Source organism: Pteropus medius, unplaced genomic scaffold (assembly GCF_902729225.1).
Source record: "Pteropus medius unplaced genomic scaffold, Ma_sr-lr_union100, whole genome shotgun sequence".
Lineage (NCBI taxonomy): Eukaryota > Metazoa > Chordata > Mammalia > Chiroptera > Pteropodidae > Pteropus > Pteropus medius.
In genome coordinates this window covers 256,288-284,105 of record NW_024347793.1, presented here as the reverse complement: position 1 = coordinate 284,105, position 27,818 = coordinate 256,288, and the positions used below count along the sequence as shown (strand labels likewise).

The following is a 27,818-nucleotide window of genomic DNA, read 5'->3' as shown; positions in this document are numbered from 1 at the left end:
AGCCCCTTCCCCACACCCTGCCCTATATGTCTCTTCCGTCTGGCTGTCCCTGAGTTATGTCCTTCCACGATAAACTGGCAATCCAGTAAGTAAACTACTTTCCTGAGTCCTATGAGCGCCGTAGCAAACTGTCGAACCTGAGGCGGGGGGTTGGAAAACCCCGATTTGCAGCCAAGTGGGACAGAAGTGTGGGTATCTTGGGGACTCACTGCTTTTGACCAGTGTCTGATGTGGGGACAATCTCGTGGGGCTGAGCCCTTCATCTGTGAGGTGGCACTAACCCCGGGTGATGTGATAATTGAGTTAAATTGTAGGACACCCCGCTGGTGTCTGCCCAGAACTGGGGAACTGCGTGTTGTGGGAAAAAGTCCCCCACATCCGGTGTCAGAAGCGTTGGTGTGAGTGTAGAGAGGGGACATAGTTTTCTCTTTCAGTAGTAGTAATAATAATGATAGTAATATATTTATAACAATGCCATAATTTATATATAAATATGTATTAATATAATTATTCTTAGCTGCTGACTTGGTTTGACTCCAGAAGGGGTTGGGGGCAGAAAATGAACTTGAATCACGTGGAGGCAGAGTCGGACGGGGCCTTGGGAATCACCTCGCAGGCACCCCACTCTACAGATGAGAGACGGAAGCAAGAGAAGACAGGCGATGGCCCAAGGTCATCCAAGGTCACAGAGGCATTGAGCTGTGCCCCTTCTCGCCCCGTTAAAGCCCTTTGTTCTGAACCTTGCCCACGCACGACCAGCAGGCATCACAGCCCTCAGAAACGCACAAACGTAACGACCCTCTGTGCTCGGTTATAGTTTATTTCACATAAAAATACCCCCAGGTTCATGGAAACAATGTCTTCACATTACACCGGTAATCATGATGGATTGTTTTTGTCCTTAAAAACCGCACGCCTTGCTGTTGGAAGGATGAGCCTGTGAATTGTGACTTTGGGCTGGACTCATGACCCCCCACGTCATGAGATGAAAACCCAGCATCCCTTTACGACCAGGGCTTGGGGTCCATTGTGTTTTGGCTCGAACTGCCTGCCCCACATGCTAACCTTTCTCAAAGCCAAGTTTGGAGGGCGCAGGTAGCAGCCCATCCGGACACGGTGGCCTTGCGGCGGAACGTCTGACACTTATGACAGGTGCCTGGCCCGGAGACAGCCTCCCCAGGGGTCTCTCTTTGTTTTGGGAGGGTGCTGTGGCTGAGTCGGGGTCCCTGGTTCCGCTTGCCCAGGTGTCTGTGCTGCTGGTGGTCCGGCGGGGGCGGCCTCAGTGAACCTGCTGGAATTTCTTGTGCGGCCAGAATCTTTAGCCTGCAGGGTTTGGATGGGGTCTGTCCCTTTGTCGTCTGTCACTTCTGCAGGCACTCGTAATTGTCAGATTGAGTAGAATGAATCAGTTCCTATCCCATCCCTGGCTCCTTTTCCTTGGCCTGCTGGAGATGCCACGTCCACCGAGTGGGAGCTGGGAGCTCTCAGGACCCTGTGTCGTCTCAGATGAGCAGAGCTGGCCACCAGGACCTGGGTTTAGAGGCGGGGCTTGAGGGAGCTTCTGGAGGGAAGCCCAGAGAGGCCCGTCCACCAACCTCTGCTGCCTCAGGCTCCAGGTGACTCACCGGGGCCTGGAACAGGGTCCACGTCTTTTATTTGACATTAGGGAAACAGAGCAGAACGTCAAATTAAAAACCCCCACTGGGCCCCCAAAGTCTGGTCCTCAGGGGGGCAGAACTGGGTCCCAGAAGATGCAGGCACAAAGCCGCTCAGAAACCTGGCGTTTTTCCAGGCGGGAGCCCCCGGGATTGGGGTCAGTGATGTGCAGGACCCGCCCCTCGGCAAAGCACTGGGCATGTTTCAGCATTAAACTCCATCAGCTGCTTCCTGTTGTGGGGATAGCTACAAACGCGCCCCCTTGCCGTCCCAGTTCCAGAAGCATTTGACATTTCTGCTGAGGCCAAGACCCTCACATTCGAAAACTGTGGGATGTGTCAACCGAATGTCACGGAGAAGCCGGCTACAGGGCCAGCAAGGGGGCCTGGAGAGGGGGCCCCTCAACTTTTGTTCATGTCCATAGAAACAGAGACTCTTAGGACTGGAGGGGACACAGAGGACCACTTTCTGTAAGCACCGTCCGGCCTTTTCTTAAATACCTCTGGAGACGGGGAACTCACTACCTATAGAAGCCACCTGACTGGTGTTTGGGCCGCATTAGAAAAGCCTGTCTTTCGTCCAAGGGAAATTTGCCTCCTCCGAACGCAGGTGGCTGTAGCATCCAGTCCTCTGGGGCGTATTTTCCCGGGTGACCTCTGAAACACTCAGACACACGTCCGACACCCTGCATCTCCCTTTTCCTTGCTCTGTGTTTCTGGGATGAACCTGTTTCAGAGCCGGCTTCTTAGTCTCTGCTCTTGGTGGGAGCCCCAGCCCCGTGTTGGGGGGATCGGAGAAGTGGGAGCAGCTCACTTCCTTAGTAGGAGGTGCTGATGGGATTGCCCTGTGGCGTGGCATCCGCATCCAGGGGACTTGAGAATGTTCTAGATCGAGCGGGGGAGGGTGTGGTTTTGTGACGGAAGGACGGGGATGATAGTGGCAGCTCTTGTTTGTGCTGTGGGCTCCGATACTCCAGAAGGAGGTGAGTGTCACCAGAGATGAAGGGGCCAGTTGGAGGAAAAGTCACGGGGCCAAAGGTTCCCAGGGCGCGTCCCCGCCGGGGGCACTGAGCTTCCCGGCCATATGCGCAGGGTTGTGGGGCCGTTCTGGGCGGAAAGGCACAAGAATGAATTCCAGACCCGGCCGGGAGCCCGGTGGGCATCTGTGGCTCCAACCCGGGCCAGGCGACAAGCAAGAGAAAGGTCTTAAATCGGAACTTAGGGCAGAGGGAGGGGGCTCTGAGGTCTCCAAAGACACATGGGCCATGCCCTGTGCTTCTCTTCCCTCCCGGCTGTGAGCTCGGGAACGTGGGAAGATGGAGGGCTGAGAACCAGGTCCTCATCCAGAACGCACGGCTACTGCATCGTTAAAAAAAAAAAAAGGTTTTCGAGCGGCCCAAAAGGATGCTGGGTTTCAGAGATGGGAGGAGGGGGCAGGACCCCTCTGAAGACTGGGATTCGGGACGAGGCGGGGATGGGATCCAGGGCCAGAGGGCATCCGATAGAGGCTTCTCGGCATCTGGAATTTTCTTTTGTGGTCTTCGCTGTACGCTCATCACCTCAGGACATGCTGGAGAGGGAAAAACGTAGGCCGAGTTATTAATATTGTTTTTAAAGGAAGTGGAAAATGCTGTTCCGTGTGCGTGGAATCTAAAAGAAGGATCTAATCCGGCTTTGGTGCGCCCTCAGAAGCAAAGCAGCACCTGCCCTTCACAGTCTGCCACCTGCTACCCAGCTTGGAGGCGTGGTTCTGAAGGGGATGCTCTCGGTACCCCAGCAGAACAGACCTCGGGGCTGGTGACTTCAGTGAGACTGAGGGAAGCTTCAAGCCATCCACACCCCCACGTATCCATCCATCCATCCATCATCCATTCAGTCGGTCCCAATTCCGCGTCGCCGTCTAGTCTACTATCGCGTCGCCCCATTCATCGCGTGATCTACTTCGTCCATCTACCGTATTCATCATTTACTTGTCAAGTCTCCATTCATTCATCATTCGATCATTCGCGTATGCCCGTCCTTTCAATGGACATCTATTCCAATGACGATGCCCATTCCATTTCATTCAATTATTTGTCTATCGCCGTCCGTCACGATTCATTCCATTTGCATCTACTACTTTGTATTTGCTACGCCCACTTGTCCGGATCGCGTCTGTTCAATTATTCCATTTGGGATCATCGTCGCGTGTTCCTTTCTTCCTCTATTTTATCATATTTTCCATTTCATCGCGCCGACATCAAGCATTTACTCTATCGCGTCATTCTGCATCTAATTATCGTCAGCACTTCATTTACTCATTCATTCATATTTATTTAGATACCTTTGACCACTACTTGTTTGTCTATTTATCGGAATAGCCATCAATCCTTATAATTCTCTCTTTTGTGTCTTTAATAATTTTAAACATGTTTATCATCTCTATCGGGGGTCTACTTCTGCTGTCTGTTGTGTCTGCTGACTCTCTCACGGTGGATGATTTCCTTGTGTGTTGTGTGTCTGTGGATGTGGACTCATCTCTGGAAGGTGTGGATTGAGATGGTCTTTTCAAAAATGCATTGAGGACTTGCTTCCACTCAGTGTCCCCAGAGCAGTACTGGCCATAAGTCCATTTTTGGCGTTTATTTCTCAGCTTGGGCCTTCCTGTGTCACATGGGTAGTTATCAGGGCATGCATCTGGGCCAGTGGTCCAGGCTGCAGACTCGTAGGTGAGTGTGTGGTCCAGAATTAACCCTGCACATTCCAAAGGAAGGCCTGGCTCTTGCCCAGCTCCTGGGTGGCTACCTGTGAGCCCCAGGAATGTCCTGCCTGATTAGAGTGTCTTTGTTTACCTAGGACCTTGGGTCTTGTCAGATAGTTGGTGCTAACAACGTGATTTAGGGTGGGGGATATCAGCTTGACCTCTGGAGGGGCTGGAGATGGAGGTGGGCAGTCAGCCGTGGTATGTGACTGACCCCAGGAAATACCGTGGACACCGAGGCTCGAGCGAGTGTCCCCAGTTGGTTGCACTTCCTGTGGGCTGCCCGCATGGTCTCTGGGGGAGCTGAGGGCCACCCTGTCGCTGCTTTTCACCTGTATTGGTCCTTCCACTGCAGTAAACCATAACCACGAGCATAGTAGCTGGGCTGAGTTCTGCGAGTTCTTCTGGCGAACCACTGAACCCCAGGGTGGTCTTTGGGACCCCCGACATATAAGGAAAGAGGCTTTTCCCACATCCAGAACCAGGCAGAAACACTGAGATGGGCTGAGGGCAGAAGGTACACCCTTTGACTGAGTTATATACCCCGGGCTTCTGGGGGTCCGGACCCGGGCGGGCATCTCAGGCAGAGCCACCACGTTGCTTAGCTCTGGGGCCTCACGTCGAGGGCATCCCCCGGAGTCATACAAAGGCAGGATGCCTGGCCACAGCAGAGGCCCTGTTGTCATGGTAACCACTGACTCGCAGACTCCCTGGTGCAGTCCCCTCAACCCCACCAACGATAAGCCATGGGGCGCTCGTCCGGGGTGGGCTCCGATTAGAACATTTCAAAGAGAAGGCTCCAAGGTCGCCCGCTGCCTACCCACCTCGTTTCCTGATCTTCTGTCACCAGAGCAGACCTGTGGGAGAGGGACGGGGTCTTAGGATTATTTGCCTCTTTGGGGAGCCTTGGCATTTGGCCGTGAGTCCTACGAGGGCTCACATAGCTCTGTCTTCATCCAGTACAAAGCAAGTGTCGGCGTGTCTCTGCTACGTAACAGACGAGTCAGGACAGGGAGTCATAAGGAGACCGGTCGGGCCCTGCACTAAGGCCACAAATGTTACTCGGGGCTCACCAGGTCCAAGGAGGCCAAACCCAGCCGCGGGGACTGGCACAGAGGTCACCTGCTAGGACCTTCATCTGAGAGCAAAACTTGGTCTCACGGTGGCGTCAGCTGCTGGTGGTCCCTGTGCGTAGCCTGGGCTGGACACAGGGAGGAGGAGGGGACAGGCCCAAGATGGAGCCACTGCCCGTGGGGAACTCAAGAGCAGGGGAGGGGAGATGTGACATAGGTCCGAGGCAGGAGGCAGACCCGCGGGGACTTCCAGGTGAGGGAGGGGGCCAAGCCGTGCTCTGTGTGTCCCCATGCCCCACGGTGAGGCTCTGAGATATCTGCTGGACTTAAAAGAAGGAGGGGGAGGGAGGCACGGGCCTTCCTTCCGGGGTAATGGAATGTTCCAGAACTAGAGAGAGGGGCCGAAGTGGCGCATGCACTGGATGCCACTGACTCGTGCACTTTGAGGTGGCTCACTGCATGTCGTGTGGGTTTCACCACAGTTAAAAAAGTGAGTGAAGGAAAATCCCGAGAAGGGCCTGGAGGCACGCTGTCCCCAGAGCTCTCACCCACGGGTGCCGAGCTCTGTGTCCACTCTGTCTAGCACGGGAGCCCCGAGCCCCGGAAAGTGGCACACGCGACCGTGACTGTGAATTCATTTAAATTCGAATAGCAGGCTCTGCGAGTGGCCCCCGTGAGGGACAGCTCAGGGTGGAGGGAGAGCCGCCGGATCCGAGATCCAAGCGGTCATGGTGAGGTAGACGCCATGCTGGCTGGTTCAGGCCGGCGTTTGCATTTCAACATCCTGACAACATCGGGATCGCGAAAACACGGTAACGCTGTCACCTTGCCCAGACACTCCGGCGGCCTCGGCGGCCCCGGTGGGTGTCGACTGTCACCGTGGTCACCCGTGTATTTACCTGTCCTCCACTGGCGCTGCCTCTGGCTTCTCTTCTGACCTGGGCAGGACGAACTCCGGCTGCGGCCTCGCGCTGGGGACAGAGAGAGGTGAGTGGGGGTGACCAGCCGGGCTGGGTCCGCCATGCTGCCCCCAAGAAGTGCTGGGCCCCGGAGGGCGGGGAGAAGTCAACACCCAGGGGTTAGTGAAGATGAGGCCACCATGGGGAAGGGGCCGTGAGTGGGGACAGGGAGGAAGGGCCCTGAGCCATTCCTTCCGAGCATTCCCCTCAGCTTATCGCCAGGGAGGCGCTCACCCCCGCCCGTGTTCCGTGGGTGCTGTCACCCCTGTGCTATGGTGCCAGGGTGGGCCCTGCTTGTGTTTTCTGTCTCTACTATCGATCAGAGAAGGGGAGGGCCAGAGAGAGCAAGAGAGAGGGAGGGAAGGAAGGAAGGAGAGAAGAAAAAGAAAAAAGAAAGACAGCATCCCTTCACGCCCAGGGGGACGGCCGCTACCATAAAAACGGAAAGCAGCACGTGACGGTGAGGATGTGCAGAAGCCGGTGGGAACGGAAAGCGTGGCCGCTGTGGAAATCAGCGTGATCCCACTCATCGGAGGTCAGACCCACAGGGACAGGAAGCAGACGTTGGAGCCAGGGCCTGGGGCGGGGCTGGGGGGCGGGCCCTTCATGGGGACAGGGTGTCAGTTTGGGAAGACCAGGAAGTTCTGGACAGGACGGTGGCGCAGCAATGTGAACATACCTAATGCCACGGAGCCGTGCACTTAAAAATGGTTAAGATGGTGCATTTCACGTTATGTGAATTGTACTACAAATAAATTTTTTTTTAAAAAAAGAGGCAGGATGGAAGGAAAGAGGAAAGGGAGGAAGGGAGGAAGGAGGAGGAAGGAGAGCTGGGAGGAGCCAGGAAAACCTCCCGAATGGCATGGGGTGGTGGGGGGAGCCCTGTGCCCTCCAGCCTCGCCTCCCCGTGCACCACCCTCTGTCATGACTAAATGACGCCTATGAAGCCACCACACTTCTGCACATCATGTGTCGCATCTGCAGACGTCTCCTCCGCGTCCCCAGGACCCACGTTCCTCACCGGGCAATGCGTCCCTCTCCTTTGCCAAATAAAGAACCTTCGAGACCATAACTCTTAGTCGCCTCTGTGTCACCGGATTCGAGCACAGGGCCAGGTGATGATACAGGCTTTCAACTCTCTGGAAGCCCCAACTCTTGCAGGCTTGCTGTGTGGCCTCGGGCAGGTGCCTCGCCCTCTCTGAGCCTCGGATTCTTGGGCCTTGAGAGGCCGTCGGGAATCCTGGGCCTGCCTAGCTCTGGGGGTGGGGATATGTGAAAGTATGCAGGCGACAGGATAAGGGCTCCATCACCAGGTGGGACCGGATAGTCGTGAAGGTCTGCGAGCGTCTCTCAGGGCTGTGACACTATTGAGAAACGAGCCCCGAAGGTATTAAAGGGGCGTGCCTGGGTCTGTTGGGGGTACATGCGGAGCTCTGTTCCCTCTATAAAGGGAGAACTTGATATCGTCACGATGGCCGTGAGCCCACTGTCCTCGCCGAGTGGGCTACACTGTTCCCGGTTTTTCACAATAGCCCCCGAGGTCATCGTGAACTTTCTATTTGCCTGATGTCATTCCGTGACTAAGTGGGGGAACCTGGATTCGAAGCCGGGTCTGACTCCCAGCCTTTGAGAGAGGAGCAGGGCCTTGAGCCACGTGCGAGTGTGCCACTGGTCCCCGCTGAGCGGAAGCCACCTGCCGCCACCCACACGCACGCGGGCCCAGCCGGGCGCCAGCCCCTAGGCAGCGCTGGCTCGGCCACTCTGCACGGACCTCTCCCTCCTGGCCTTGAGCCTTTCCTCTTCATACCTGCAAGAGAGAGAGAACAGCATGTCAGACGCAGCCCTTCTCTGCCCGCGGGCAAACTGTCTGGGGGGGTTCCCTTTCCTAGGGGACAGAGACACGACCCCACTGTCATCTCGGAACATACACCAGGCTTTAGGGCAGAAAGTACAGCAGGGCTGATAGTCTGCTGGCCCTTCTGTGTGTCCCACAGCCGCTTTGCAAACCCCCCGGGGCAAGGAGTACGGCTCGCTTTTATAAATAAAGTTTTATTAGCACATGCCACACCCATCCGTTGTCAGATCATCTGTGGTTGCTTTCAAGCTCCAACTGAATTGAACTGGTGCGACCCAGACTGGCCTGCAATGCTGAAAATGTGCACTTTCCGGTCCTTTGCAGAAATAACTTCGCTTTGGTGGAGGGGTATGGAAACCAGGTCCCCTCAATGGTCAGGTCGCTTCGTAATGGCGCCGTTAACCACTGAGTCAGGCCAAACCTGTCTGCTGGGTTGCATTTCTGCCAAATGATGGAGCGCACCCGGGGGCATTGGGATTGGGGGAGGGGGTGCTCACAGGGCGTGGGACACTTACTGGAGCACGACGTCTGGGATCTGCACGTGCTCCATGGGGATGAGCTGCTCCAGATCCTCCAAGCTGTGCACATACTGGATCTTGTTGATGAACTTGACGCTGGCAGAGAGAGAAGGCCGGGAGATTGCCCAAGGGCCAGGAGGAACCATGGAAGACAGGGACACACACACATCCAGTCCCAGGATGCTCGAGCAACTTGGCTCAGAGCTCCCTCCCCGCCCAGTACCAGCCTCCACCCCTTGCCCCCAGTGGGCGGGGACGGAGCAGAGCCAGGGGTCTCCCCTCGCAAGAGGAGAAGAGTCCTGAGCCACGCGTCTGACCTTGGTCCCCGCTAAGCTGAGGCCCCTGTTGAAAGGAGACAGAAAGGCTAGAGATTCAGCTAGACTCTGGCTGTCTCGCCGTCTTCCCTAAGTATTTCTCCCCTGCGTAAATTTTTCCAAGGATGCCTTCCTGGCACTCTCGTCCCTGCCGTCACTGCCTGGGACAACGCCGGTAGTCATTTGGGCACAAGAAAGGCACACGTGGGACTGCTGATTCACTCTCCATTCTTTTGGGATGAATGGCTTCTTCCTGCCCAAACATGTGCTCAGGCTGTCTGGTCCCGCACGAAGGTTTGTCACCGGCATCTTGCTTTGAACTCATGGTTATTTAAAAAAAAAAAAAAAAATTAGGTAAACCTAATTTCGGTGACATGTAAAATAAACTTATTCAAGGGAAAATTAATTTTCTTAACAATGAAGAATTTAAGGCCAAGAGAAGATTATAACAGTCCCATAAGTAAGAAAATAACCAAGAGTTAAAAAAAGGTTAAGACAGCAAAACAATAAGCCGGTTACTCAGCAGAGGCCAGTGGTAACTGGTCAGGAAATGACAGTCACAAAGCAGCCATGTGTACCGAAATGAACAACTCCAACTGCTTCCGTGCAGTTCAAAAAAAAAAAATTTTTTTTTTTAAGGAAAAAAATGATTCTCAGAGCACGAGGCCTCCTCCAGGTGGCGAGACAGAGGGTAAGGGGTGAACAGGCAGGAAGCGAACCTCAGACAGACAGCAGGTGTCATGTCCCCACCTGCCTCACTGGGGCTGTCCGCTCGGTACCTGAATATCTCCAGGTGCAGAGGGCTCGGAGGGCGGACAGATCGGATCTGTCGCAAAGGTTTTTTGTGGTGCCCAGGGCCGACACCTGCTGCTCTGAGCGCCGGTCTATAAATCCAGGTGACGATCACATCCTGATGACAATGTGGTGACACTCACCACACCCACTGTTGAAACTGATACCAGCATCTCCGGTGTGATAACACCCCATCCGCCTGTGAGCTGAGATTTCAGTTCCATATTGGTGCTGGGGGTCCTGGCTGGGGGATCCCAGTCCGGGGCGAGGCACGTTCCCACCGAGGCACGTCTGCACCGTTTAGGCCAGCACGGGACGCACAGGGGTTTCCCCGGGGTCACGACATGGAACCTCAGGACTGGATTGCAGCTCAGAATCTGTCTCCGCTTTTCTCGGTGTTTAAATGGAGAAGCTCGCTTTTCTCCCCTCTCCCCTTCTTTTTTCTTCGAAAGCTCAAAACGAGACCCTCACACTTCACTGCGGGTAAAGCAACCCAGAGCGAGACGATGACCTGCATCGAACGGCGAGATGGCGAGGGCAGCTGTGGTTCGGTCGGGCTGAAGCGTGTTCGCCGCTTTGCTTGGCAGGTTCATCCCGAGCACCGGATCGTTCTCCTGGTTCCACTCATCTTCGGGGTCCTTGACCGCAGAGCGTCCGAAGTCACCTCCTCGCAAATCATTCCCGCCGTGAACATCTCTCGAGGCAAAGTGTGGCCCCTGTCTTCAACTCGTCACGGATTCTTAACGGGGAATGTGGAAAGGAAGGATCTTGATTCAACCCGGCGTCTGGGACGGTATTAAATTAAATGCACATGCGATGCCCGCGTGATTGGCAAGGGTGGCTCACGTGCCTGATTCTGTGCTCCTTGATCGTGTTTCCCGGTGCCTCTGGAGCATGCCCCCACGATGAGCCGAGCAGGCTTGGAGCGCCCCACCTCTGCCCCCCACGAAGAAGGAACTGGCTGCAGATGCTGGCGGGAGCTCACCCCGAAGGCTTGTCTTGCCTGGTAAGAGTATCTGGGGTTACCCGGGGCCGTGAGCCCTGTCGGGCAGTCTACACTGACGCTGGGATTTGTGGTGGGGGGGGTCTTGGGCCACCAGTCACATCACTTTGACCCTGGAGAGGCTGGAGACCAAGTCTGTTAGTTTGGCCACATGCTCTGTTTCCGGGTGGCTGACTGAGATCATGCAAATGACGCCAGACACCAAGCAGACCTACGTGTTGTCACACGTCCTCGTTGCGAGAACTGAGGGGCCAGCCGGAAGCTCGCGTGTGGCGTCTCCCAGACTCCCGCACGCACCCTTCTCCTTTGCCGAGTTTAATCTTCATGGTTTCGCTGTGATAAACTGTGACTGTGAGTATAACAGATTTCTGAGTTGTGTGAGTTTGTGTGTCGGCTTATTGAATTATTGACCAGCGTTTAGGTAGGTCAGACCCTCTTGGCACCCTAATGTCCCCGCCACACACGCTCCTGAGTGAATGGATCTGGCTCCCTTTGGGGAGAGCGTGGTGGGCTAGCGGCCTCACTGTGTGGCTCTGGTTGAGTTCCTTGGTTTTCCTGAGCCTCGGTTTCCTCATCCATGAAATGGGCACGATCACACTCGTCTCTCAGGGTCGTGGTTGCAAACGTGAAAAGGTGCCCGACATTCGCTACGGGAGAGCTGGTTGTCACTGTTTTCCACGTGTTTGCCGCTGAATAATAATAACACCTATGATTTCAAACCGTTTAAAGCGATAATATACATTCGGCATAGAGAAGCCGGAAAGTACAGATAACATGAGAAAAGACCGCCGGCCACCACGTGGGTATCTGGACACAGGACACAGGCGGCACGCTCACCTGATAAAAGGGCGGGAGATGGCCAGCACCGTGCGGATGAACCAGGATGGGTGGACGATGATCAGGGACTTGAGGTTTTTCCGTAGTCTGCGGGGGCGAGGGAGACAGAGGAAGCAAGATGGGCTCCGGGCACAAGCCTTGGAGAGGGGGCGCTAACAGGCGTCACCTCCTGCGCTCCCTGTGGCCCGTGATCTTTCAGGGAGGAGGTGGAGCCTCCGTGGGGCGGAGTTTGCGGTGGCAGAGAGGCCGCCCAGTCCTGGCTCTCGCTTAAATCAGTCTGAGCTCCACCACCACTGATTCCTGACAGATTTTCGGGGCGCCCTGGTTCTGACCACCTGCGTGGTCGTGTTGAATTGTACCCGCCCTCCCGGTTCATATGTTGGAAATCCTAACCCCAAGGTACTCAGAATGGGACACGATTTGGACAACAGGGTCATTGCAGGTGTGACGAGTTAAGGCGAGGTCGTTCTGGAGCAGGGTGCGTCCCCAGTCCAAGATGAGTGGTGTCCCGATGAAGGGAAATGGGACCCAGACACGCACAGGGAGCTGCCACATGGTGATGCTGGCAGAGATTGAGGTGATGCGCCTGCAAGCCAAGGATGGCCAGCGACCATCGGAAGCTGTGACAGACGCGGACCAGCGTCTCCCTCGGAAGGAACTGACCCTGCCGACAGCTCAGCGTCCCGGCCCCTCGCGCCCCGAGGTGGTCCCCACCTCCTGTCAATCATCTGGTAACACTTCTTCAGCCAGCCAATGCCAGGCATCCTCCGCCGGGGGGTGGCACCGTTCAGGTACACGATCATGTAATCCTCCGCCACCAGGAGCTCCAAACTGCTGATGACGTACCTGGTCACGGGGTGCAGAGGACGGGAGACCCGGTGAGAGGATGCCTGGTGTTGAAAGACCCAGGGCCTGGGACTGAACACCTGTGGCACCTGCCTGTCCCCGGCCATGGCAGCTGCACCTCTTGGGATTAGTGGAGATCTCAAGGGAGGTCGTGCATATAAACACCTGACACATAGTAGGTGCTCGGTGAAGGAGCAACCACTACGAGCATCACACCCACTGACACGAATCTGGGTGGGGGGCTGGGTGAGTGCTCCTGGATGGCCGACAACACCTGAACAGGTACAACGATGATGATGACTGCCCGGTGGACAAGCAGGGGGCTCGGGGCCAGGTGTGCAGGCAGCCCAACCCTTCTTGGGTGCCAGGCAGAGCCCCCCACCCCGAGTGGTTCTCGCAGCTCGGTCCAGCCCGCTGGCCGGGACTCTCGGAGCTGACGGCAGCGGGGACACGGCGGGCGGGCGGGCCACTCACAGGAAGAGGTGCTCCATGATGTAGTGGTAGTCGGGAGAGCTGCTGTCTGGGAGGAAGCAGGCGGCAAAGACGATGATGGCGTTGAGGCCTTCGCCGTAGTAGCCTGGGGAGACGCGGCCAGGGTGTGACCAGGCAGACGGCAGACCCTCCCTGAGCACGGAACTCCAAGCCACCCCGTGGCCCTAACCTGTCTCCGCCTTTAGCGGGGCACGCCGGCCAGCCCCGTAGGCACCCGCCGCGGGCACCCAGCGTGTCCCTGCCTCGCCCCATGCAAGTTTCACCCCCACCCGCCCACGCGGAGAACAGGGCTCCACGATCCCCGTGGCTCAGATGAAGAGACCGAGGTTCAGGGAGGGCCACTGATTGGGCTGCAGCTGGCGCCGGGAGGGGCCGGGGCTGCGGTCTCACCTCCGTGGGTCACCACCCTCATGTAGGGCCGGATCATGTGCAGGTCGATCCGGTGTTCTTGTTCTCCGATGATCACCGTCCGCCACAGCCGCCCGTTGGCGGCACTGCCGCCCTCGGCCGCACCGTCCCCAAACAGGTCGGCGCTGTCCCCAGGCATGTTCTTGGCAGCGGCCACAGGGGTGTCATCTGGAAGCAGGCGGGGGTGAGCAGAAGGTGAGCCGACGGCTCGTCCCCGCCTCCTGCGGTCTCCCCCTCGGGCTCCGTCTGCCGCTGAGGCCGCAGAGCCCGCGTGGCTCCCCCTGGTCGCGGGCCAGACCACCTGTCCTACGCCGGGGCCGCTGGGGAAAATGGGGCCCAAAGGGCCCAAACCGTGTTTCTGCTCAGGGCAGGCATCGGGCGGTCCCCTGGGGAGTGCTCCTTCCCGCCAACGACGTGCTGTGTGGCCCTGCGTCCATTCTCCCTCTCTCTGGGCCGCTCGGGCTTCTTAGTCAGTCCCAAGATGCCCACGTTCCCACCTTCCGTCCTGCGGTCTCCCCGCCTCGGGGAATGGCTCGGCCACATTCCCAGCCACTCGGGGCCCCGAACCCGGGCGTTGCTGTCGACTCCTTCTCAGCTCTACGTTCCACGCCCGCCTGGCAGGTCCTGTGGCTCTGCTTCCCTCCCCACGGCCACCGCCGCCGCAGCCTTCCTGACCCGTGTTCTCGCCTCGGGATGTCAGCTCAGATGACACCCACTCGGCGAGGCCTGTCCTGACCACCCTTCCAAAGGAGCCCCACGCCCCCGTCCCCCCAGCTCGAGGTGTCTCACCCTGAGCACCATGACATTTGGGGCTGGATCATTCTCTGCGGGGGGGCTGTCCTGGGCACTGTGGGGTGTGGCGCAGCATTCCCGTCATGACAACCACAGATGTCCCTAGACATCACTAAGCGTCCCCTGAGGGAGGGCACAGAACCCAGCTCAGGTGAGCCTGCCTGCCCTCTGCCATCGCCTCAGCTGATTTTCTCAGGGCACCGATGACCGGCAGCAATGATCCGTGCACATTTGCTTCACGATCTGGCATTTGTCTCTGCCTACCCTGCGTGCAGTGGGCACCATCAACTCCTGACATAGTCCCTCCACGTCCCCACGCCTCAGTCCAGACCCTCTCCCAAGCAGATGCTCCACAAACGCTTGTGAAATCAGCAGGGGGCTCAGGGAAGGGTTGGGCTGCCTGCACACCTGGCCCTGAGCCCCCTGCTTGTACATGCACAGACCAAGGTATGATGAGGGGTATATTCTAAACTGTTAATGGATGTCACTTCCTTTCGGTTTCAGTCACCTTCAAGAACCTGACGAAAGCCACGTTCGCCGTAAATATTCACAAGTTTACAAAGAAGACGTGCGTGGAGTCGCAGGGCCGAGTGGGCCCCCATGGGGCGGTTCCATGAGCTTGCAGGATAGCAGGATGGCTCCAGCCAGCTGGCCGGGAAGCCCCGGGAGCGCCGAGCCCCGCCAGGGGCCGCGAGCAAAGCGGGGGCTCACCTTCCCACTCCAGCTCATTCCCATTCCCGAGGAACTCCAGCGAGTCTGTCTCGTCGGGGGTCTCGATATCGTCCACGTTGATGTCCAGGTCATCAGGGGTGTCCAGGAAGTCGTCAGACAGCAGGGAGCCCTCACTCTGATCCAGAGAAATGTTGATCTCGGGGGCGACCAGCGTCTTGCGCTTACGATGGGCTCCGTTGAAGTTCAACGTGTTGGGAGGGGCTGCAGGGAAACAGGAAAAGAAAAAAAACTAAACAAAAACGGGTGCTTTTTCTTTCTTCTTCCTCCTCTCCACCTCCCACCCTGGTGGGGCCCGCACCCCACTGTGCGGTAGGCTCACTACCCATATTTATTTAGTAGAGGAGAAACTGAAGGCACAGAGAGGCTGAGCCACCAGCCCAAGGACAGACACACAGCACCGCCGCCACGCCGACCTCGTGGCGACGCCTGCGTCCATTCTCCCAGTGCCTTGGAGAGGAACAACCCGCTCCCCGACATCCCTCCCGCGAGGCACAGCCTCTGACATTTCTACGGGGACAGTCCCGGGCAGAACCGAGACCCGGGAACGGCGCGCTCGTTTTCACACGCAGGCGAACTTACAGGACGTGTCTTCCGCGGCGTTGCCCAGGGAGTCCATCCCCGTCTCTTCCGGGACTGGCCTGCGGACCCGGCCAGGAGCGGACACCAGCCACCAGACACCGCGAATCCAGCCGCCGGAGTGTGGAGTTCGGACACAACAACGACAAAACCGGTTTAGTTCTGGGGACTCGTTGGGAAAAAAACACATCTGGTCATTAGCACGGAAACTCATAGAACACCAGGGCTGAGGCTACGTAATGAAGATTCTTTTTTTGCGGAGGGAGGATGGGGAAGCCGAAGCCGAGACAGAGAGAGAGAGAGAGAGAGAGAAGAGAGATCCAGTGTCACACAGTTTCACATACTCTGGGACATAAATGGCATTCCTCATGGGTGACCCTACAGGGTTTGGTCTCTGATGAATTGCTATTAAATGCAGCAAGAAGTTATCCAATGGCCATAGCATTCAACCGAACGAGCTCTCCACGGCAACACTGGGACAGTCTGAGTGACAAAAAAAAAAAAAATCATGGAGTCTTGGATTGTAAGCCAAGGTGTAAATTAAAATGTCCCTGAATCCACGTGGGTGTAAATAAATGATTTAATAAATAAACATAGGGGAGAAGAGACAAGTTTTCTGCACGGAAGAATTCCAAATCACGGATATAGACACTCTGCCCTCAAGAGATGGAGAACAGCTCCCAACTCTTTCATGTGGGCTGGACAGAGTGACTTCTTCCAAAGAGGACATCGCGCATGGGAGAGAGAGTGACTTTACAGCAGAGAAACCTGACCAACGCCCTCGGCCAGGGGATCGAGCTTAATATCCACAGCGATAGGTCATGGTGACATATGACCCCGAATATGATGGGAAGGGACAGGATCTTTCTCCCAGAACCCATCACCCCCATCTAACCATGAGAAACAGACCAGAAAAACCCCAATTTAGGGAAATTCTAAAAAATCCCTGACTAGTCCTCCTCGAAACTTCCAAGGTCACCGAAAACACAAGAAAAGTCTGAGAAACTGTCATAGGCTGCAGGAACCTAAGGAGATGTGATGACTAAATGTCATGTGGAATTCTGGAGGGGAATCTTCGGGCAGAAAATGATGTCAGGAGAGAAAAAGACTATGGAAATCTGAATAAATTATAGACTTTAGTTAGTAATAATGTATCAACACTGGTCAATTAATTGTAACAAAGTTACCAGCCTAACGTAGGATATCAATCATAGGAGAAACTGGGCACCGAGTGTATGGAACTTTTCCGTAATATTCTTGTAACTTTTCTGCAAATATAAAACTTCTAAAAAGTCATGTGGTTTTTGTTTTTTTTTTCTCCTTAGAGGTGTATAAAATGTTTTTTTTGTACTCCTCCATCTTGACCGGAACTAGTCATTCTTTTTTCTTTTTATGCTGCCAACTATGCTTTTGTGCCCCTTTAATGGCCGAGTAGAAATTTGTGGGATAAGATGGCTTTTTGGGGCAATGGCTCCCGCTGCCTGAGATTGACCCACACGCTCCAGTTGCTTTTGCTCCCCGAGGAAATACTCAATTCCAGGCAGAAGGTTTTTGCAGAGGGCCCGGGGCTGTCCGGGGCTCCAGCTGCGAGTCGAGCTGACTCAGGGACTCACTAGAGTGTTGATTCACTTCTGTAACTCAGCGGTGCTGGCTCGGCTGAAAGGGGCGAGCTGTTTAGACCGGAGGCATGTAGAACGTGGTCTCCCTTCCTTTGCAAAAACGCATTCTTCTCTCGCTTCTGTTCCTCGTAGGGGATGGGCTGGCACCCTTTGCAAGGTGAAACCTATCCATGCTCCTTCCTTTCCCTCCCTGCCCCGCTTCTTCCATTCACCAAGCATCAATGTTCTTTGAGTAACCACCATCTTTCAGGTGCCTCGGTGGGCTTTGGAGGTAAAGGTGAATCGGATATTGCCCTGCTCTCGTGGAGGTCGAATAGAGTAGAGCCCTAAAGGAAACAAAGAGGCACGTCCACACGAAAACTCATCCTCGAATGGGCACTGCCGCGTGATTCACAGCAGCCGAAACGTGGGAACCACCCAGATGTCCATCGATGGACGAGTGGGTAAACGGAGTGTGGGGCATCCACGCAATGGAAGATCACTCGGCCATGGCAGAGTGAAGCATTGACGCTCGCCACAGTGTGGACGGACCTGGCACAAATGTTGCCCAGTGACAGAAGCCAGACGTGAAAGGCCACACGGCACGTGATTCTGTTTGCATGACATGCCCAGAACAGGCACGTCCACGGAAACAGAGAGTCGGGGAGTGGGTGCCAGGGGCCGGGGGAGGGGAAGGGGGATGACAGAAATGTTTTGGAACTAGATAAAGATGATGATTGCTCAATATCTGAGTGCATCAAATGCCACCGAATCGTACGTTTCAAATGGTTAATTTTATGTTATGCAAATTTCTCTTCAGTTTTTTTTAGAAAAGGCAACCTTCAAATAAAGTCAGAAGATTTTAAGGAGACAGGAGTCCTGAAGAGTGTACACACTGCTCTGTCCCTCCTGTCTGCAGCTGACACCTCTGCTTCCAACATGGGCGCGGGGCAGGGCCAGGGTTGGTGACTCATGAATAAGTCCAGAGTCCCAAAGTACAGGAAGGTTAGGCCAAACTGCAGAATGACGGCCAATGCACCGTCCCTAGTTCTGTCCGGCCCACACAGCCTTTGAAAACATTTTAAATTTGCTGTCCAATCGGAGACGTGGCACAAAGTCCAGCTTTCTGTTTTTTGACTCACGCATGGTGACCTCCACCAGGAGCAGACTGGCCACCGCTCCTTTCCACCTGAGTGCCCAAAGCACCCTTCGATGTCTGAGGCTGCAATTCCTGTTCCAGAATCAGCTGGAACCAGAACTTACCCCGTGGACAGGGCGCTCACTGTGCACCATCTGGAGAAGCCCTTTACGCAGAGGAGGCTGGGCTGGAGGGCAGGCGGTCCTGAGGTTGAAATGACCAAGGTGGCCGAGCGGATGCCAGTCATTGTCCTCTACTGCCCCCTTGTGTCCTTGGCCATCAGCAGATGTGCGCCAATCCCGGTGAGAACAGGGAAGACACCTGTGGGCCTGGGAAGGCCCCTGGGTGTCCTGTCTGGCCACCAGCTCCCCCGCCAGAGGAGAACTATGCCGTTATGCAGCCGCTGTCTTCATAGGTTCTCATCAGGGTGTGATTCAGTCTTCCAACCCCGGAGGATCCCTGTCGCATCTACGTTGGCCGCTAATCTAGCGCATCAGTCCCTAACCTATTCAGCACCAAGGACCGGTGCTCCTGTGAGAATCTAATGCCTGATGAGCTGAGGTGGGGCTGAGGCGGTGATGCCAGCGCTGGGGAGCGGCTGCGAATACAGTTGAAGCTTTGCTCACTCACCCACCGTTCACATCCTGCTGTGTGGCCCAGTTCCTAATAGGCCACGAACCGGTACTGGTCCACGGCCCGGGGGTTGGGAACCCCTGGTCTAGAGTACTGTCAGCCAGCTGCTGTCCAAACGTCAAGGCGAGGAGGTGCTCAACCACTCGGCGGCACAGACCGGGAGGCGTTTCCAGTGCCGGTGTCTGAGTGCGGCCCTGCCCTCCCCAGGCCTCCGTGTTCATCAGTCAACGGGAATAGAGCGAGTGCCTACTTCTCATTCATTTTGCAAATATGTTAGGTGGGCTCTGGGCAATGTACAGGGCTGAGGGACACAGATGGTTTCACGCAGTTCGGAGGGTGACAAGGACAGCTTTCTGCCAACCTGGCCAGGCCCTCGTACCCAGCTACTGGGCCAAACACTAGTCTAGGTATTGCTGGGAGGCATGGGGTGGATGGGGTTCACATCGACAATCCTCGGATGTTAAGTGAAGGGGATTATCCTGAAGGACAATGTGCCGGGCCCCTGGGGCCGGCAGGGCCTGAGGCTGTCTGTCTCCAGGAAGTTAGAACTCCGCCTTGAGACCACAGCGTTCACATTTGGCTGCCCCGCAGACTTTAGACTTGCCAGCTCTTGCAGCTGGGTAAGCCTCTGCCTCGAGATAAATCGTATAGACATGATATACGTAAAACATACATAATCGTACTAATAATATATTAAAACTTAGCTACGCTATAGATAAAACGTGCATAATTATATGCATAGTTGTATACGCGTAAGGCAGATAAATACGCTAATAGATATGAATTAATAATATTGCATAGATGAAATAAATACAATAATATACATATATATATCATATGTATAATGAAAACCAACTACTCTGTTTCTTTGAAGGACCCTGATTGATACAAGAGGAAAGGAAATGAATGATCAAGTAAACAAATACGGGAACAAAGCAGATGGTCACACTTGCAACGCAGAAAACAAGCAAGAAAGAGGAAGAGGAAGAGGAGGGTGCGACTATAGGGCAGTCAGGGAAGGCCTCTTTGAGGAGGTGACTTTTGAGTGGAGACCTGAAAGCTAGAGGTTGGCATCATGGGAAGACTGGAGAAGGGCATTAGAGACGCAAGGCACAGCGGCAAAGGCCCCGAGGCCAATCAGCTTGGCGAGCCCAGAACAGACCGGAGGGACCTGGTGCCTGGAGCCCAGAGGGCAGGGGGGAGGGGGAGATGGGAGGGAGGTGGGAGGGTGGCAGGGCCGGGGGAGGCGCCGTCGTGGGGGTGGGAAGAGGTCGTGAGTCTCGGGCACCTGCCCAGAGTGCAATGGATGTTCGATAAATGCCCCAGAGCATGCTGGAGAACTCTGGAAGCTGACTCAGCAGGACTCGGGGCTCGCTGGAGGAGAGCCCGCAGCTTCCCTGCCGGTCTACAAGGCCGTGGCTTTCAAAGCCAGGCGAGACCTCGTTATCTCCCCCAAACCCAGGAAAACCTCAAATTATGCAGAGCTGAAGGCCTGCCATGACCCGAGCCGGACCCAGGTGGCTCTCTGTAGAGCTTGCTCTCAGCAATGGGGAACCCACGGAAAAAGTGAGGCCCCCTTAATATATAAGGTGTTCAGTGGCTTTATCCTCTTGTAGTGGGTTGACTTGTGTCCCCCCCACCCCCCCAAAAAAAGAGATAATTCGGGTCCTAACCCCCCCCCGTGCCCAGGAATGGGACCTATTTGGGAATAGGGTCTTTGCAGATGTAATTAATTAAGATGAGACCCTCTATCCAACGAGTAGCATGCTTATAAGAAGAAGGAAATTTGGACGCAGACATCCAGAGGAGAAGGCCATGTGATGATTGAGGTGGAGACTGGGGTGACGTGTCTCCAAGCCACGGGACGCCTAGGACTGACTGTGGGCGACACCAGAAGCTGGGAGAGGCAGGAAGGACCCTCCCCCGGGTCCTCTGGAGGGAGCAGAACACCTCGATTCTGGACTTTTAGCCTCCAGCACTTTGAAAGAAGACACTTGTTTTCAGCTGTCCGTTTGTGGTGCTTTGCCGCGGCGACTCGGAAAAATTCACGCAGCCCTCAGAGTGCAACCCCCATCTCTCCCCGGGCCCGCTCGGCATGTGGCATCTGTGCGCCCTCCAGCCTCATAAGTGCGACCTAGCCGGGTTCTGGTCCTGCATTCCTTACCCAGCGGGTGCTTTAGCACATCCTGTCCCCTCTGCTTAGAGCTCCGCTTCCTGCTTTTAGATATTTTGTCAGGTTTGAGACTCCGGCAGGATACAAAGTTACAAACGACAAAACCCCGCAGCCCCCTGGTTATGAAAGGAAGCTGCCTCTCCTTAGCTACCAGACCCTGGCCAAGCCCTCCTCTCTCTGCCTGGTTCTGTTTCCCTTCTCAGTCTTCCTTCAGTCCCTCGACCTGCTTCTGCTGGCCTCAGGGCCTTTGCAAGTGCTGCTCTCTGCTTGGAACGCTCAGCCTTTATCCCCAGCCTCCTTCTCCACCCTTCACAACTCCAGGTCAGGACCACCCCCACCCCCAACCCGGTCAGACTCCAGCCACAGTTTCATGCTGGGCTGTGAGGTTATAAGAGATGGCCCAGCCCTGTCTTGTTCTCTGCATGTCCCCAGAATCTCACCCAGGGCCTGGCACACAGTCGGTGCCGATCATTAGAATGAATGAATGAGAAAGCGAGGCCGTGAGACAGATCATCTCCAGGCTGCCCTCAGCTCGGGCTCCACGGGAATCCGCAGAAGGGCAGGAAGTGAAGGAAGACGCATGGGGTGCGGGCTCCGACATCCCCCTGGGGGAGGGCTCGGCGAGCTGGGAGGAATAGAATTGTGGGTTGTCTGGCCCCAGACAGAGGCGCTTATGTCGAGATGCAGCTGGACGTGGCGCCAAGTTGCTGCACGCATCTATCTCTTCCAGAAGGAGGGAGACAGAAGCCCTCGCAAAGCACGGCTCACGACCCTGGGCTGCACAGCTACGCCACTATCCTGCGGACACTGAATTACTGAGAAGGGAGAGGGACCCTCTGCAGCTGGGGAAACCCACTTGAAATTCTCATCTGCAGCTGCGGTCGGCCCCATTTTCGTCTCCACAAGGCTTGGGATAGGAGCTGTCTTTTAAAACATGGGGGTGGGGAGCGTAGAAAAAAGGAGTTGGCGCGAACAAGATACAAGTCAACAGGAAAGCCATGGAGGGGACAGTTACCTGGGCGGCCCCCTCATTAGGACAGCCTGTCTTAGCCGTCTAGCCCCACATGCCTCGTTGGATTCTCACAGCTTCGCGAGCCAGGGGTGATTGTCCCTATTGTGCAGGTAGGAAAACTGAGACACAAAGATACTTGAAGAGTTGCCCAGGGTGGCCGAGCCAGCCGGTTGGGGTTCGCATCAGACTTCCTCAAAGCCCAGACTTGGAGGCGCTTTGGCCTCGGCGAGGCCAGAGTTGGTGGCATCGCAGATGGTGAGACTGGCCAGAGATTCCTCCAAACCCCAGGGTCACCGAGATCACCCCCCCTGAGTCCACCTTCTAAATGGGAGAAAACAGACCCCCCGCCACCAGGCCAGGAGCAAGGGACAGCTCTCAGAGCCAGTTCTTGTCTATTTCAGATCACTTCCAACTATATCGGGAGTGCCTTGCTCAAAATCGATCCTTAAATTTGCCCAAACTGCCGAGTCTGGTGTCAGGAGACCCCTTACGGCGACCACCTCTTTCCCAAAATACTTGTATTCTTGGAGACAGACTCCTGCAGATGACGGCGGGGGCCGAAGAGAAATCCTCAGTCTTCCTGAGAACCAGCATCTCCCGCTATAAGGAACCATAAGCACAAGTGCGACATGTAGAGACTGAAGATGACTGGATTCGGAAGAGGGCCAGATGCAAACTCAGCGAGGGGGGACACCCCCACATCATGGCTTCTACCTGGCCGTGTTCGACAGGGCGCTGGAGAGCTGGCTCAAGTCCCCTTCACGCCCGCTATGCGTCAGCCTGGTTCCGCCCTCGGCGACCCCACCAGCCGAGATTTCTGGAGCTGGAGATGCTTTCTTCATAGTCTCTTCTGGGGTGAACGGGCTCAGCCTCTTGACTATCCATCCCTTCCCGGATGGCTGTGTAACCAACCCTCGTCTCCCGGGAGGGCAGCGGGGGTGGGGATGGGGTGGGGTGGGGTAGTCCTTGCATGGAAGGAGGGAGATGTGAGTGGTCGTATCCAGCCAGCGAATCGGGGGAGACTGTGCTGAGCGTGCGTCCTCTTACCCAACACCTCCCAGAGAGAGGGACAGACAGGCAGACAAGGCCCGGTGCTCACGCGTTATCAGCTGTGGAGGTACATGGCCTCCTTCCTATGCAAGTTTTTATTCCTTCCGATGACTGTCACCCATTCGCCCCATATCTATTAAGCGCCGACTGTACACCGGGCTGGCTCTGTCATGCTGGCATACAGCAGCGATTGAACCAAAGGCCCCTGCTGTCCCGGGTTCCATTTTGGGGGTGGGGGGAACAGACTTTAAACAAGGTAAATATATAAAGTATTTAGTGTAGTTGATAGTATGAGTCTCCTACAGCTGCTGTAACCAATGATCACAGACTTAGTGGCTTAAAACAACACACATGTATTCTCTATGATTCTAGAAGCCAGAAGCAAGTCTGAAACCAGTTTCACTGGGCTCAAGGCCAGGTGTGAACAGGGCCGGTTCTTTCTCGAAGCTCCGAGGAAGGGTCTGTTGCCTGCCTTTTCCAGTCTCCAGAGGAACCTGCATCCCTCGGCTCGTGGCTCCTTCCTCCCGTGACTCCAATCTGTTCCTTCCGTCGTCATAGCTCCTGCTTCTGTCAAACCTCCCTCTGCCTCCCTCTTACAAAGGCCCCTGTGATGACACCGAGGACCCACCTGGAGAATCTAGGGTCACGTCCCCATTTTAAGGTCCTTAACTTGACCACATTTGCAAAGCGCGTTTTGCTACGTAAGGGAACAATGTCAGGTTTCGGGGGTTAGGACATGGATACCTTTGGGGGCCGTTATTCAGGAACTGGGGAGGGGTAATAAAGGGACCAAGAGGTCTTCTCTGAGCAGGTGGCCTGTGGCCAGAGATCTGAAGGAAAAGAGAGAGGCAAGGGTGTCTGGGGAAGAACACTCCAGGCAGAGGGAACAGCCAGTGTGAAGTTTGAAAGTCAGAGGCAGCTGGGCACAGTGAAGGAGCTGGAAGGAATTCCTGGGGCTGGAGGGGCAGGAAGGGACGGAGGGCGGTCAGAGTGAGCTTACAGAAGCAGGCGGAACCCTGGATTCTCCATGGGACAGGCATTTGCCCCAGGGATTTAAGCAGGAGTATGACACAGTCCCTCTGGCTGCTGCAGGTAAAAATATGCTATTATCTGGACTCACGGGCACTCAGGTAAGACTATTGTGATAGTCCGTGAGATGGGTTTGCATGAATGTTTAGAATGCTGAAAATAGTATGGAAATGGGAGCTTTTTTGGTGCTTTGGTGGGGTAGGGAGTGGGTGGGAATCCATCTTAAATATTCATTATGGGCCTGGCCTGCTCAACGAGCAGTGTCTCCGGCGCCCCACCGCGGAGCAGCGCCACCCCACCATAGCTGCCGTGCAGGCCTAGGGGCTGTACCTGGGACGACCTCCATCCGGCCGTTCTTCCTTCACATCCACGTCTTCCATTCGGAGTGTGGCTTCCGTGGTCCCCATGGGCGCCGGGAAGAGGCGCTGGCTTGAAGAAGGGATGAATTCTGGAGGACAGCCATGAATGGAGGTTTCACTGGACAGTCATCGTAATATCAACCCCTCACCACTTCGGCTCCATCTGCAAAGAGCTCCTGCATCCATTGTCTTACTGAATCATTGCCCAGCTTCTTCACTTCACAGGTGAGAAAACAGAGGCACAGAGAGCTAAGAACACTCACGTGGTCTGGACTTTGAATGCACCTGAGAGGCCGAGGCTCCAGCTGCACGCTCTGGGAAGCCATAAAGCAATTATACTAAAGTGTCGATGACTTAAACTGAAGTATACTTCAACTTCCTTACTGGGATTAACACTTTTGAATATGACCTGCTCAACTCCAACCCATCTCTATGTGCTCTGGGACACCTGTCCTGCCTCTCTGTTCCCCCAAAAAGCAAGTCCTGACAAGTTTGTGACCCGAGGGTCAATGAAGGCACTGTGAAAAGAGACTGGGGCGGAAGTCAGGATCATAATTATTATCAACCACCAAATGCCAGTTTTGTTTTTACTGTTCCAGGAGCCGACTGGAGGCAGGGGCGGACCTCTCCAGCCTCAGTTTCCCTGCCTGTAAATGACAGAGTTGAGCTAGAAATGATCTCTATGACACTTTTTGGGCATAACGTTCTAGGATCTTATGACTCAGCTGATACCACAGGTTCTGTGCTTTTCAACCGGTGGTTCTCCACTGGGGGTGATTCCGCTCCCCCTGCCAGGGGACACTTGGCATTTTTAGTTGTCACAACTGGAGGGTGGACGCTCCTGGCATTGAAAGGGTGGAGGCTAGGGACGCTGCTCAACTCCCTTACAGTGCCCGGGATATGATCTGGCCCCATATGTCTATAGATCTGAGGTTGAGAAATCCTGTTTTAATCTGCAGGTTTGTGAAAGGTCATCAGGCGTGGGTTTGGCTGTCATCACAGAGGCCCTCTGTGTCACCGGATCCCATCCTCCAAACAGCTCCTGCGTTCTGAGCCTCACTTGCCAGCATCTAAGGTCCCCTACCTCCTGCCCCTCACCATTCCCCACTGTCCCTCTGAAGAGCTGGTGCATGGCTAGCAGTACGGGTGTGGCATCCGAAGTCCCACCTGAAGGGTGAGTCTGCATTTGGGATTGTGGCTCAGACAGAGAAGACCCACAGGGAGCCTGGGACAGGTGAGGGCCAGGTGGGTAGGGGATGGCTACAATTAGAGCCCCCCACCCCCACTTCAATGAGAGTTTCTCATTCGATTCTTGTCACTGTCCTCGATGTCGTCATTCATTCATGGAGAGGGCCAGTGAGACGCAGTATGCAAAAAAAAAAAACCAAAAAAAAAAAACTCTTCTTGACGTCACAGGCAACAACCACCACCCAGAACCTTACTAAATTCATTTCCTATCTGAAAGGAGTAGTTTTTGCATCAGCTTTCCTTATCCTAGGCTGGGGGTGATCCGGCCCCCAAGAAGCGCCCCCACCCCCGCCCCGCACACAGCAGAGACCCTGGAGCCATACACGTAGGCCCTATGATCCTCTAGACGTGGGGGTGAGTGGGCCCCCAAGGGCCCAGTCCACTCCAGCTCCCCCATCCCGACTTCACATATAAAGGTGGCAGGTAAGGCAAAGGAAGGGGCAGCTGAGAAGTCTTCCTTTGCGCTGTGGTGCTGAATTATCAGCACGTAAGGTTCAAGTTCAGACGGTTGAGGAGGAATGTGTCTCCCACCATCACGCTTCCTCGCGGCCGCATAGGCAGGCCTTTATGTAAGCATTTCTCAAATCCCTTTTTCAGATCCGCTCACGGAGTCACAAACAGGAAAGACACAGAGGTGGGAGGTGGACATTTCGGTCTCTTAGGAATCGTCCCGGAGAGGGGCTGAGGGGTTTTTGTCCGCCTAATCTCCAAACGCGTCCTGAAAATAGTGCGAATCCCTGCTTCCAGGTGAGCGCCGGCATGCAAGGGGACCTGTGGGGGGGTGTGCCCGCGGAGGGAAGAATGGATGGTTCCCACCCAAAGACTCCCCGGGCCCTGGTTCTCTGCCTCCGCCCGCCCGTCGGCCAGAAGGGGGTTCGCAGATGCCTGAGGCACCGTTCCGGGGCAGGGCGGCGGTGGGTGGGAAGGGACGTGGACTCACCTCGGCGCCGAGCGCTGGTTACTACCTCCGCGGCCTCTACCGGCTACGCTCAGACAAAGGCGAGTCCAGCGCGCGTGCAGCTCGGCATCCCTGGTCCTCCGAGCGCGGTCCCCGGGCCTTCAGAGCATCCACGGAAGATGCGCGCAGGGGCGGACTCTGCATCCAAGCAAGGTCACCGAGAGCAACGTGGCCGGCGCAGACGGGCGCTTTTGTCCGGGGGTGGGGAGCGGCTTGCGGCTAGCGGTCGGCTCCCTCTCTCTCCGCGGCGGCTGCGTCCGCTGTCATTGTCGCAGCTCGCGCCTCTAAGGTATTTTCGTCTTTCCAGCTCGCAGCTGGCAGAGGCTCGGCTTCCTTAAGACGGTTAATTACGCCGCTTTTGTGTGCAGGGTGGGTGGGTGGGGGCAGGGCTGACCAAAGAGCACGGCCCCCCGCCGGAATCCGGGGCTCTCCATTGGCTGGGAGGGGGCATTTCCAAGAGCCTCACCAGCGGCATAAGCGGAAATGAGTTCCTGATGGCGCATCGCAGATTTAAAAACAAAACAAGGAGCAAATAAATAAATAGATGGTGGCGATGGCCTCATTCCTTGGATTAAGAGGGAGGGAAGGAACGATGTCCTCGGGACCCCGTTTCGTGGGTCCCTCAGCGGACCACCACTGAGCCCTATGCCAGGACCGGGATGGGTGCTGGGGAGACAGGATCTTGCACCGAGGGAAGGGCGGTGCGCCGCGCGGTGGCCCCGCCCTGGAGAGTCCTCCAGGGGGACAGTGGAACGATACGGAGTTAACAGCGAAGCCTCTGAAATCAGACCAGACGGGGGTTCGAACCCTGGCTGGGCCTCGGTTTCCTCATCCGTGAAGTGGAAGCGTCGCGCTGGGGTTTCAGCGTTCAGTGGCCATGCACTGAGAGCGCTAAGCACAGTGCAGGCGCCTCAGAGAGGCTCTATGCAGGTTTCTTGCTTACTGTTTCTATTTTTAGACCTGTAGCGGGTTGAATGGTGCCACCCTCTCCCTGCCTCCCCAAATATATGGCCTTGCCATAACCCCTG

The 27,818-nt window shown here is 55.7% G+C and overlaps 1 protein-coding gene across 3 annotated transcripts; it reads right to left on the bottom strand.

Annotated features, from left to right (window-relative positions):
* Positions 1–802: 802 nt before the first annotated feature.
* ATCAY (ATCAY kinesin light chain interacting caytaxin) lies at positions 803–27,152 on the bottom strand. 3 transcript variants are annotated; one of them, XM_039878353.1, is made up of 13 exons: positions 26,773–27,152; positions 24,556–24,673; positions 15,596–15,654; positions 14,996–15,217; positions 13,475–13,660; positions 13,067–13,169; positions 12,461–12,592; positions 11,747–11,833; positions 8,798–8,896; positions 8,199–8,234; positions 6,368–6,439; positions 5,220–5,252; positions 4,050–4,744 (listed from the first exon to the last, which is right to left on the bottom strand). In XM_039878353.1, exons 2-13 carry the CDS (start codon positions 24,630–24,632, stop codon positions 4,588–4,590), a joined length of 1,263 nt encoding a protein of 420 aa, XP_039734287.1. In that variant the 5' UTR covers positions 24,633–24,673; positions 26,773–27,152; the 3' UTR covers positions 4,050–4,587. The 3 variants fall into 3 exon arrangements, with proteins under 3 accessions (XP_039734288.1, XP_039734289.1, XP_039734287.1); XM_039878354.1 differs by lacking the exons at positions 4,050–4,744; positions 26,773–27,152 and adding an exon at positions 803–3,225 and having other exon boundaries at positions 15,596–16,075; positions 24,556–24,669; XM_039878355.1 differs by lacking the exons at positions 4,050–4,744; positions 5,220–5,252; positions 26,773–27,152 and adding an exon at positions 803–3,225 and having other exon boundaries at positions 15,596–16,075; positions 24,556–24,669.
* Positions 27,153–27,818: the final 666 nt, after the last annotated feature.

Bases quoted from the DNA above. Each gene is read 5' to 3' on its own strand.
- ATCAY (XM_039878353.1), bottom strand. From the start codon at position 24,632: ATGGGGACCACGGAAGCCACACTCCGAATGGAAGACGTGGATGTGAAG. The intron at 15,655-24,555 runs GTACAGCCCCTA...CCGGGTCCGCAG, and splicing joins CCGGATGGAGGTCGTCCCAG to GCCAGTCCCGGAAGAGACGG. The intron at 5,253-6,367 runs GTAAATACACGG...CCTCTCCCACAG, and splicing joins GCAGCGCCAGTGGAGGACAG to GTCTGCTCTGGTGACAGAAG.